Source organism: Misgurnus anguillicaudatus, chromosome 25 (assembly GCF_027580225.2).
Source record: "Misgurnus anguillicaudatus chromosome 25, ASM2758022v2, whole genome shotgun sequence".
Classification (NCBI taxonomy): Eukaryota; Metazoa; Chordata; class Actinopteri; order Cypriniformes; family Cobitidae; genus Misgurnus; species Misgurnus anguillicaudatus.
Window position 1 is genome coordinate 22,793,131 of NC_073361.2, and position 11,404 is coordinate 22,804,534.

Below are 11,404 nucleotides of genomic sequence, written 5' to 3' on the forward strand. Positions count from 1 at the left end.
AACTAAAAACAGACTGAATTTTCGGTTTATTCTCTGTCTGCCTTATTTATCATTTCCCTCATCATCTTATCAGTCTAGAGGTCTAAAACTTGAAGGCGGTCAGACCTGGAGCCGGCTGCTGTTGCTGAGAGAGAGTGGCAGCCATGGCAACGGCTGCGGCGTTGGGAACGCTGCCGAATGGGGCGGGGCCCGTGGTGACGTGCGGAGAGCTCTGCCACTTCTTATAGGCTGTGCGCCTCGACTCGAACACGTCGGTGGAGTCCTCGAGGAAGACTCGCCTGTAGTTCAGGTACTGATGCTTTAGGGTCTACGGGGAACAAAAGGAGGTCAGCACATTTTGATGCTCCTAATCTCATGATTACATAAGACACCAACCTGGATTTCACAGGCAGGGTTGACACAATAATACATTACAATGCTGTGTTTTATTAATGAGAAAGATGTGGCCCAAAAACTTGAGATGACTTACTTTTACATTCTCATGAACTCCCTGCAACTGTGCAGCAAGGGCAACAAACGTCTGGTAGAGCTTCTGCATGGCCATGGACAGATCTGCAAAATAAACAACATCAGGAGACTGGATGAACCATCACATGCATGAGACAAATTAAAGCGTTTTATTTGTTTGACAGGACGTTAATTTAGAAACCTTGAGGGGTGATGTGAGAGCCACTACTTTGTGTGGTCAAATGATTTTCCAGTTCTTCGATTTGTTGACGGTACTGCTGTAACTGCACCTCGAACTGCTCAACCAGATCTCTGAAATAACTACAGCGAGAGAGACGGATGCCAGTAAGCAACTTTTCCTGCTTATAAACAGACTTTGTCTACTGTTACAGAAGTTAAAAGGGACACTCCACTTTTTTTTTTAAAATATACTCATTTTCCAGCTCAACGTTTGATTTTTACCGTTTTGGAATCCATTTAGCTGATCTTGGGGTCTGGCGGTACCACTTTTAGCATAGCTTAGCACAATCCACTGAATCTGATTAGACCATTAGCATTGCGCCAAAAAACAACCAAAGAGTTTTGATATTCTTCCATTTACAACTTCAGTGTTTCCTCTAGGATTTTTTTCCAGCTGTGGCGGCAGGGGGCGCCCATGATGATTATAAATGTACATTTTTTTATGTAGAATATAGGTTACAGTAAACTAACATGTATTTTTTTATCATTTTCATGCTGTCATTTACTTTTCCTTATATTTATAGCATATTGCTTTTCTATGTTTGATCTAAACCATATTTTCTTAAAAATACGTTATATAGCTACGTAGTTGGGATATTTCATTGTCGTTTTAATGTAGTGTGCATTGCAAGTTCATGCTCGTGTTTAGCGTTACAGAGCTGTTGCAAAGTCACGCACAGTCCTGTTTGATAATCCGCACCGCTGTGATTGACCGAACACCCGACCAGTTATCCGACATGAGCAGCAATTTTATTTCACACCCGACCCGTTTGACATAAAGACCCCGACCCGTTCACACCGCAAATCGTGCAGTTAAATAGAAACCTTTAATGGTCTTCAGACAAATCTGTAACACAAATAAGCACGGGCCATTTAAAAACGAGTCGAATTTTGGTCTTGGATGTTAGACCCGAATTTTACTCTTGTCTATTGAGTCCCGACCTGCATCTACAACGCAAATGACACGTGAATAGCCTATTATTACATCTGTTACATCCAATATTATGCGGTTCACCCGCGGGTACCCCGACCCTGCCGTTTCGTCTGAAAACAGATAAAACAGATTCACAGTCTGCCTCAAGTTTTTATTACCAACGTTCTTCTCTTCCCACGGGAATAATGTAAGTTTCCTTACAAACAGATTCGACTATTAATGTCTTGCAGGCGCATATGAGTAGTATTCAGTATTTAGCCTTTTGTTTTTGGACAAATATCTTATCATTTAATATGAAACTTAATGTGAGTGTCGAAGAACGGAAGATTGACAGCTGAGCGGTCAGCAGCGCGCTGCGCTTATAGTCTATATTCTGAATAACTAATGCCCGATAAGTTGATTATATGAGTACAGTGATTACAAATGAATGTCCAAAAAACTCCTAATATGTTAAATCATAAGTTTAATCATTTATTTTCTCGCATCCCTGCGCTGCGTCGGTGTATATGCGCCGGTGAACATACTACGCGTGATGACCTTAAATTACCCTAAAGTTATAGTCATAAAAATAAAACAACATTCGAACCTTCAAATTATGTATTTTTATTTGTGTTAACTCACAATAAGGAAAAAACCTTGTGCTTATTTAAAATCATTAAAAACATGACGTGCCTTCGATCTGCTGCTTTGGTTTTAGAGCGTCACAAAAAAGAACAAACTCAAATACTTTTTTATTCGTTTTGTCAATTTAATAATTATTTAAGTGTAACATATTTCGTGTAGGCTTATTTATTTTATTATTATTTCTCAAAACAGAGACGTAGCCTAATCATCATCTGTTGATTTAAATCTATTTGTGCATGAAACTAAACCCAGGGAGGAAATTATGATATTTTAGGAGATTTATTTATAAATGAGTGAACGAGAATCCAGAAAAGAATTTATTTCTAAGACAGCCAGTCTGGCAGGTCGGACATTTTGGTAGCTTTATTTTGCGATCTGCCGCCGTGGGTTTTGTCTAGAAGGGATACAGCAAATGCCGAAAAGTTAAGGATTAGATTTGGAGGTAGGATTATTAGGATGAACACAGCGGCTCTGGCTAAATAAGATACAAATACATCCTACAATCGTGTGAATTTTGTGTTTAGAGTTGGGTTTGGGTGAAGGATTAGGATAAAACAGTGCTCATCTGGCGAGATTTCGTTTGCTGTATCCCTTCTATCCACAACCGCAGGCGTGGCGGGGATGTTTTATGCGCGGCGGCCCGCCACGGTAGAATGTATATAGCGGAAACACTGAACTTTCTGTAGTTACATCATGTAAGACAGACGGAAAATTAAAAGTTGCGATTTTCTAGGCCGATATGGCTAGGACTATACTCTCATTCTGGCGTAATAATCAGGCACTTTGCTGCTGTAACATGGCTGCAGGAGGAGCAATGATTTTACGCAGCAGCCGAAAATAGTCCCCTTAGTAACTTTAAATGGCAAGCAGAGCATGTGAGCGGTGGGGAGCGGGAGCGGAGCGTTGAGCGGTGCGGTAATATTTCCATCAGAGCGCATTTCCGAAAATTCCGCTCAGCTCGCTCAATACGCTCAGCACCGCTCGCTCATCCCAGAATGCCCTTTGGTAATTTGCTAGTTCGAGAATCTGTAAAAATGGCTAGCAATAAGTTATATACAGTGGATATAAAAAGTCTACACACCCCTGTTAAAATTGCAGGTTTTTGTGATTTAAAAAATGAAAACAAGATGAATCATTTTGGAACCAATTCCAATTTAATTCCGTACTTCCAACCTATATATTAAAGCTAATAATAATAAGAAAACTTTGGTGGTGAAAAAATGGCAAGTGAAATTGTACAATAACCAGGTTGCATAGGTGTTCACACCCTTAAACTAAAACTTAGTTTAAGCACCTTTAGATTTTATCACAGCATTCAATCTTAATGGGAATGTGTCAATCAATTTGACACTTTTGAATTTGCAATATTTTGCCATTTCTCCTTTCAAAAGCATTTTAAATCTGTCAAATTGGTTGGGTGTCTCCTGTGCACAGCCCTCTTCAGATCACCCCATAGATTTTGAATGGGATTTAGATCCGGACTCTTGCTGGGCCATTCCAAAACCTTGATCTTGTTTTGGTGAAGTAATTCCTTTGTTGATTAGATGTGTGCTTTCTGTCATTGTCATGCTGTGAGGTGAAATTTCTCTTCATCTTAAGTGTTTTGGCAGAAGCCTTTAGGTTTTGGGCCAAAATTTAAGGGTATTTGGAGCTATTCATTATTCTATCCACCCTGATTAAAACCCCAGTTCCAGCTGAAGAAAAGCAGCCACAAAGTATGATGCTGTCACCTTCATTCTTTATTCTGGGCATGGTGTTCATTTGGTGATGTGATGTGGGTTTTATTGCACCAAATATATATTTTGGTATAATGGCCCAAGTTCAACTTTGGTCTCAATGGACTATAATACATTATTCCACATGGATTTGGGATATAGAAATATTTGTTTTTACAAACTTTAGATGGACTTAATGATATTTTTGATTAAAAATGCTAATAGCCCAAACATGAAGAATTCAGGAGATTTTTGTCACATGTAGGGAGCAAAAAGTACTTGCCAGATATTGTTACAATTCTTTTAATGTTGCTGTAGGCCTCTCGGCAGCCTTCCTTACCATTTTCTTTCCTGGTTTTCTCATAAATTTTAGGTGTATGCCCTGGTCTTAGTAATGTCAATGTTGTGCCATATTTTCTCCACTTATGGATTATTGTTTTTACAGTATTCCATGGTATATTCAGTGTCTTGGAAATGTTTTTAACCCTCTGTTGATTGATATTTTTCAACAATGGGATCATGTACCTGCTGAGTAAGCTCTACACAGACAATGGCTTTTTCAGTGGGATGATACACAAAAAAAAATCCTTTAGGACCAGGCACACTTCATTAATAGTTAAAAAGTTATTTTAATTGATGAGAGGTATGTACTACTTCATATTTAACTTAAGTCTAAATGTGATTGGTTGCTTTTGAACACTGCCACAATCACTATTGTAAAAGGGTGTGCACACTTATGCAGCCTGGTTGTTGTACAACTTTGCTTGCCATTTGTTCACCACAAAATTATTCTTGATGTTAATTGCTTTAATATGTAGGTTTGAGGTGGGGAGTTGGGTTGGAGCGGGTTCCAGAGTGATTCATCTTGGTTTCATTTTATAAATCACAAAAACATGCAATTTAAACAGGGGTGTGTAGACTTTTTATATCCACTGTAGTTCAAATATTATTTAATGAAGTGGCCAGCCTTATATATAAATGAAAGAAATGAAACTCAGATGACACAATAACCGTAGCGTCGTCTGCATCTAGATGCAGTTTTAAAGATTAAAATAACTTTAATCTAACTGATCAACACAAATACAAATATATTTGTACATAATATAACTGATTGCTTACCAGCATTAAAACCACTTAAAATAAAAACATTTATAGTTCTTTGTGTATGTACATCAGCCACTCCGTGGATGAGGAAGCTGTTGCCAAAAACGCCGGTGCCTTTAGTATTAACTGACTGAACACTTGACTTACCTGGACATTTAGATATTACATTTTTTCTTCAACAGTATCTGCGTGGAACATTATAAACATTGATGATAATCTGCCGACTCGACTGATTCAGCACGTCCTCTATTTTACAGAGAGTCCGCCTAATTAACGGCTTTTCGTTCGGTCCGCGTGAGCTAAACATTTTTGTTCTGTAATTTGTTATAGGCTATATTTCTACATATTTTCGACCATGTAACATTTGGGATAAAATGTAAGTTGTTATAGATAGCATTTAAGCTTGTTCTTGTTTTGAAATGATGAAATGTTGAGTCTGACTAAAATGATCTATCCAGATTAATTTAGCCAAAATAATGATTTATTCGTTTTCATACTATATAGATACATGCTAATTTATCTACTAATATACTATTGAAAATGCCATAAATAAATATTCTGTATTGAATTCGTTTTGTACATTAACAGGTTCATAAATACTGTCTAATTTTAATTTCTTTAAGACACCGTGTTCTGTTTTTACCGATGCAATGTAAATTCGCACTTAAAAACCTTCTTGTTAAGAAATTGTTCTTCAATTTATTTTAGTTTTTTCAAATAATGTATTTATAATATTATAGTTTGTTAATCTTCTTCTCATAAGGGGAACGGATTGTTATAATATTTCGTAATTACTTATTACATTTATTATAACTTAAAATTGTGAATTAGTAAAATATGTGGATGTCGTGGAAACAAATTGTTAATTTGAATTATATCCGTATCAGTTAAACTAGGTCTAATAGCCAACACACTGTACATAACTGCTATTTATCAGCTAAAACTTTAATTAAATGCAATTTTCCAAGAACGTCAGTACAGAAAACAATTAGGCTTACTAAATATTTTTTTATGTCGGAGCGGGATCTGAGCGGGAATTGGTTTATTTGCGAGCGTGAGCGGAAAGTTAACGGAGCGCTTGCTTGGGCGGTGAGCGACTGAGTGGAGCGCTTGAACAGTAGAGCGGAATATTTAGCAGAGCGTCACACCGCTCCGCACCGCTCACATGCTCTGATGGCAAGGGACTATTTTCGGGCAGTGCGTAATATCATTTGCGGCCATGTTACGGCAGCAAAGTCCTTACTACGCTGGAATGAGAGTATAGTTCCTAGCCATATCTGACTAGACAATCGCAACTTTTAATTTTCTGTCGGTCTTAGTACACAATTTAACTACAGAAGAGTCAAGTTTTAAATAAGAAAAATACTGAAACTCTTTGGTTATTTTTTTAGCGCGATGCTAATCAGATTTAATGGATTTTGCGAAGCTATGCTAAAAGTGGTACCGCCAGACCCGGAGATCGGCGGAATGGATTCCAAAACGATAAAAATCAAATGTTTAACTCTAGGGGAGCTGGAAAATGAATATATTTTTCGAAAAGTGGAATGTCCCTTTAAGAAAAAAAAAGAACAATAGGTTAAAGAAATACGCTCACTCAGATGGGGCCATATTCTCATGTTGGAGTCCAGGAGGAGTCTTCTGGGTGCGTAGAGCAATTTCTGCATTTTTCAATTCCTGCTTGAAAAAAAAACGTGGGTTTCATGATTTTAATGACATTTCATGGAACCATTAGGTGTTGGAAGGATTCAGAGACTTTCGGTCTAACCTGAGAAGTTTCCATCTTCAGTTTGTCTATAGAGAGGGAATTTCTCTGGAGGCCACTGGCACAGACAGACACGAGCTGTTTAAGGGTCTTGATGTCCTCCTGCGCTTTGAAAATGGCTTTAGAGGACATCCGACTGATCTCCTCTTGCACTTGCTTCTGTTCCTTGACAAACTTCCTGTGGAAAGACATAAAGACAAATATTAAAGAACATCAACATTACTCAACCTCATGCTGAATTTCGCTAAATTTCGTAGCTTTAGATGAACTCTGGATGAATTTTTATATTTTTTAAGATTGACCGATCCTGTTATTATTCACCTTCTTTGTAGTAAAACAAGTCTAATAAAACAGTATAATAAAGCTAATAAAGCACAGCACTTACTGAAAATTATCCACATCTTGACAAATTGGAACTGGTAGGTTTTCATCCCTAAGAGCTTTACTATCCCTGTAAACAATAAAAAAAAAAACTTAATTAAACCATCTTACAAATTAAATAGTTTGTAAAATTATATTCCTTCTACATCAAAAGTGGTTTTGAGCGGTGTTGCATACTCTGGTCTGGTGCTGGATGACTTGTCATTATTCTTTTCGGAAGAAGTGCTGAAGTCAACACCACCCAGACCAATACTGGGCACAGGAGCAGAGCTGGCCGGAAGAGATGTAGAGACCAAACCACCCAGACTTAAACCACCACCAAGAGTAGACGGTCCAAAACCTGCGTTACAAAAAATTACACTTAGTAAAATAATAAACACAGTAAAATAATCATCACACATGCTTGAACATAAGACTTAAAGGAAAAGTTCACCCCAAAATGAGCCCAAATTTTACTTACTCTCAAGCAACCCTAGATGTATATGGCCATGTCCGAGATAGCCCCCTACACCCTCACTTCCTATTCCCTACATTAGCTTTGCTAATATAGCCCACTTGAAAGAGTGAATGAAAATGAGTGTGTGAATTCAGACACTAAGCGGCGGAAGTTTAATAAGTGCACCCGATAATGTCCACTATAATTTCGAACACCACTATAAATGGCTGTCCCCTCAAATAGTGCACTATTTAAGGGTGTATGGAGCTATTTCTGACACAGCCTATGACTTTTGTCTTTCAATCAAACACAGTCAGAGTTAAATTACTTAAATTGGCTTTTTAATGCATTGAATAGTGCCCCATAGTATCCATTAATCAAAAACTAATTTATATGGTTACATTTTTTCCAAAGTGAAAAAAAAGTTTTTTTTGTTTCGATGGGCCAGGGCCAGAGGTCAAACCACATGGACTAGTTTTGATACGCTTTTTGGAGCTTTAAAAAGGGGCACTATCCAAAGCCATTACAAAGCTTGAAATGACGCGCGTAGTTGGACGCCTGAACATTTTGGGGCGGTTTCCCAGGCAAGGATTAGACTAAAATATATGTAAGAGCTGTCCAAACTGAAATCAACTTGCACTGACATATCGTATAATACATCAGTGCCCTTTGTTTTGCCTCAAAATCCACACCAATGCATGTTTGTTAAAACTAGTTATATTTCCTTATTTAACATTCTTTAAGTCCTAGCCCTGTTTTAAGATAATCCCTGTCTGGGAAACCACCCCTTTGAGTTTACTCGCTTCATTCGCAGGGAAATTCGCATCATGGGAGGGGTTTCTGGGCCTGCCAGCCGGAGGACTCCAGTTTCCTGTAATCGCGTCACTACTAGAGCAAGGTTCTGATTGGTTAACGCGGCGTGAATATCCACCAAAGTTCAGATTTTTCAACTCACGGATCACGCGTCAACGCTCAATTCGCGTGGAACGCGCAGGATGCCTATTCACGTCTTTGCATTGATTAAACATGTAAATCACTCGCACTTGCTGCCTCTTCTGTGTCTGGTGTGAATGCACAGTGACTCAGACGGCTAAGAGTAGAAAGTCATATACGCCCAGGATGGCTTAAGGGGAAAATAAAACATGGGCTAATTTTAATTTTTGGGTAATATACTCATTTAAGCATAATTGTTGAGTGAATGACAGAAGTTGACCTGTTGCAGCAGGGTTAGAAAAGAGACTAGAACCAAAGGAGAAACCAGAGCCAGGAGCAGAGGAGGTGGTGGCTGTGGCTCCCAAGTTAAGGGAGAAGCCGGTGGAGCTGGTCTGAGGAGCTGTGGAGGTGAGGACAGATCCCAGAGTCAAGCCTGCGCCTGTAGGTGCGGAGGTTGTGGTGGTCATTGAGAAAGGCGTAGCTGAGGCCGCTGGCTTTCCGAATGCTAGGCTGAACCCAGTGGTAGAGGGGGTTGAAGTTGTAAGACTTCCTAAAACACACAAAAACAGTGTAGTTTTAATTTAAAATAACGGTTGTGAAAATGCAGACACAAAAAAGGGAAAAAAAAAAGATTACCTAATGTAAGGCCAGTAGATGCAGCAGCTGCTATAGATGATAAATGGTTGTTAGTTATAATTGCATAAAATTAAATAAACACACTTGTATTATAAAATAATAGTATTCAATTATTTAACAACACGTATGTACCTGAGGCAGGTGTGTTAAAAGAAAATCCAGTTGTTGGTTTCTGCGCAAACAAACTGGACCCTAAGCCTAGTGTTGAGGTGGTACTCGTGGTCGCCATTGTGGAAGTCGCTGGGCCAAAACCTCCAATTGAGAATCCAGTGCCTGCAGGCGGTGCACTGAAAAATGAGATAAAAAATAACTTCAAAATTGAAGAGATTCATCATTTAGACAATGTGCAGCTGCAAATACAATAGAAACCATCACTAAAATGATCACGAGTTTAATGATTATAATGGTTATTGCATTGGTTTTAATCAACACTATTATGGTCTCTGTGGATCTCTACTGGTAATATGTGGGATGTTATCTGGCAGATGAGAACTAACAGAACACCATTACATATTATTGGAATAAAGTCCAAAACAAACTACATGAGGACGTTCTGTAATGGTTTTAATGGTAAACAACCTATTGGTCATAATGGCATTTGTAACGTTAATAGAAAAAATTAAATGTATAGTTTCAGCTAGGATTTATTACAAACGGTAACTTAGTTTTTCCACAGTAACACATTTAAAGTGAAACTAAACTAGATAATTTGCTGTTTCCTCATACAGTTACCTGGTCGCAGCTCCAAGTGAAAAGCCCCCGCCGGTGTTGGTGGACCCGAGGGTGCTTGCCCCAAAGTTAAATGAGGACATTCTGGACTTTAGCTTCCGAAACGAAATAATAAGAAACGAGCGGATCAGACCTCGTGGAGGCCCTTAAACACGCTGCTTACGACTATAGCATATTAACTGAAACAGTCGCAATGATAAGGCTTTAGAGAGTAAAATTTGTACACAATATGAAAATAAATTGGTTTATTACTATTATTTTTAATGTGTTCTGGGTTTCTAATAGCTGCTAATATTTTTACCCTTATTGTTTCCGCGCACAATTTCTTCTTCAGCTACCTTAGTGTTACAGTAAAATTCAAATCATATTTGTTGCGATGTATCGCCACCTATCGACCTGGAAATTGCATGCAGGCAAGTTTTTTATTTGTGAACGTATTTTTCTGTGGAGAGCATTCACTTTTTTGCTTTATTTTGTTTTGCCAGTTAACAAATGTTTTATTTAGTTAAACCGTAACATGACAACAGTATTCATATAATAATAAACACTATAATTATTTATGTAACGTTACCCTGGTGTATTTGTCCTCATATCTTAGTTTTGGTGGATTTTATTTCAAAGGTATAGCCACCCAAAATCAAACTTCTTTTTTTCCTTTTTCTTTTTTTTTTTTTTTTTTTACAAAATATCGTTACGGTTAAAGTTGAATTTTTTTATTTGCTTACTTTTTTAAAAATACGACACAATTATCATTAATAATATAGTATAATTCAAGATACATAAAATATCTTATCATAGCACAACAAGTAATGTTAGATGTAAATGTGTTATTCTTTAATATTCTCAAAGATATATATTTTTTTGTTTAGAGAACATATGAACATCAATACAGAAAACAGGCATCAAAAATAGAAACTTCCAAAGTTGAATAACAAAAACAAAAAAATAGTTATAAAAGTAAAATAGAAGACATTCACAAGACACCAAATACAGATTCATAGACATTAACAATACATGTACCTTTTACATTTTTTACAAGTTAGAGACTTCATTAAAAGAGTGATTTCTTTTAAGAAAACCAGGTGTAAAGGATGAGATTTTAACAATCTACATTTATGAATAAATAATTTGCCATACAAAATGAAGAAATTTACCAAATTGTAAATGTTTTTATCATCATTCTCAAAGTAACAAATAATATCTTTCATATTAAATGTTATGACTGTGTTAATTTTAGTTGATAAGACAGAAAAACATTCATTCCAAAATGCCTGTACATTTTGGCAATCAAAAAATAAATGACATAAAGACTCCTCCGTATTATTACAAAATGAACATTAATTCCCAATGTCCATTAATTTAGAAAGAAGTAAATTAGTTGGGTATATTTTGTGTAATATCTTCAAATGAATTTCTCAACTCAAAGAGAAAAATAATAAAACCCAAACCACACCATACACGTC

At 37.2% G+C, this 11,404-nt stretch overlaps 1 protein-coding gene across 8 annotated transcripts in view; it reads right to left on the reverse strand.

Annotated features, from left to right (window-relative positions):
* Positions 1 to 11,404, reverse strand: part of nup58 (nucleoporin 58) — a 51,069-nt gene that overhangs the window by 5,828 nt on the left and 33,837 nt on the right. For 2 of the 8 annotated variants that reach the window (XM_055183060.2, XM_055183052.2), the window contains exons 1-11: positions 9,945 to 10,435; positions 9,345 to 9,499; positions 9,213 to 9,242; positions 8,857 to 9,126; positions 7,385 to 7,547; positions 7,212 to 7,277; positions 6,830 to 7,004; positions 6,659 to 6,741; positions 650 to 768; positions 470 to 552; positions 106 to 307 (exon numbers count right to left, since the gene is read on the reverse strand). In XM_055183060.2, the coding sequence (XP_055039035.2) occupies positions 106 to 307; positions 470 to 552; positions 650 to 768; positions 6,659 to 6,741; positions 6,830 to 7,004; positions 7,212 to 7,277; positions 7,385 to 7,547; positions 8,857 to 9,126; positions 9,213 to 9,242; positions 9,345 to 9,499; positions 9,945 to 10,024 (1,426 nt within the window). In that variant the 5' untranslated portion in view covers positions 10,025 to 10,435. Of the gene's footprint in view, positions 1 to 105; positions 308 to 469; positions 553 to 649; positions 769 to 6,658; positions 6,742 to 6,829; positions 7,005 to 7,211; positions 7,278 to 7,384; positions 7,548 to 8,856; positions 9,127 to 9,212; positions 9,243 to 9,344; positions 9,500 to 9,944; positions 10,436 to 11,404 lie in introns of those variants that run through there. The other 6 variants (XM_055183058.2, XM_055183053.2, XM_055183054.2 and 3 more) reach the window with 5 other exon arrangements.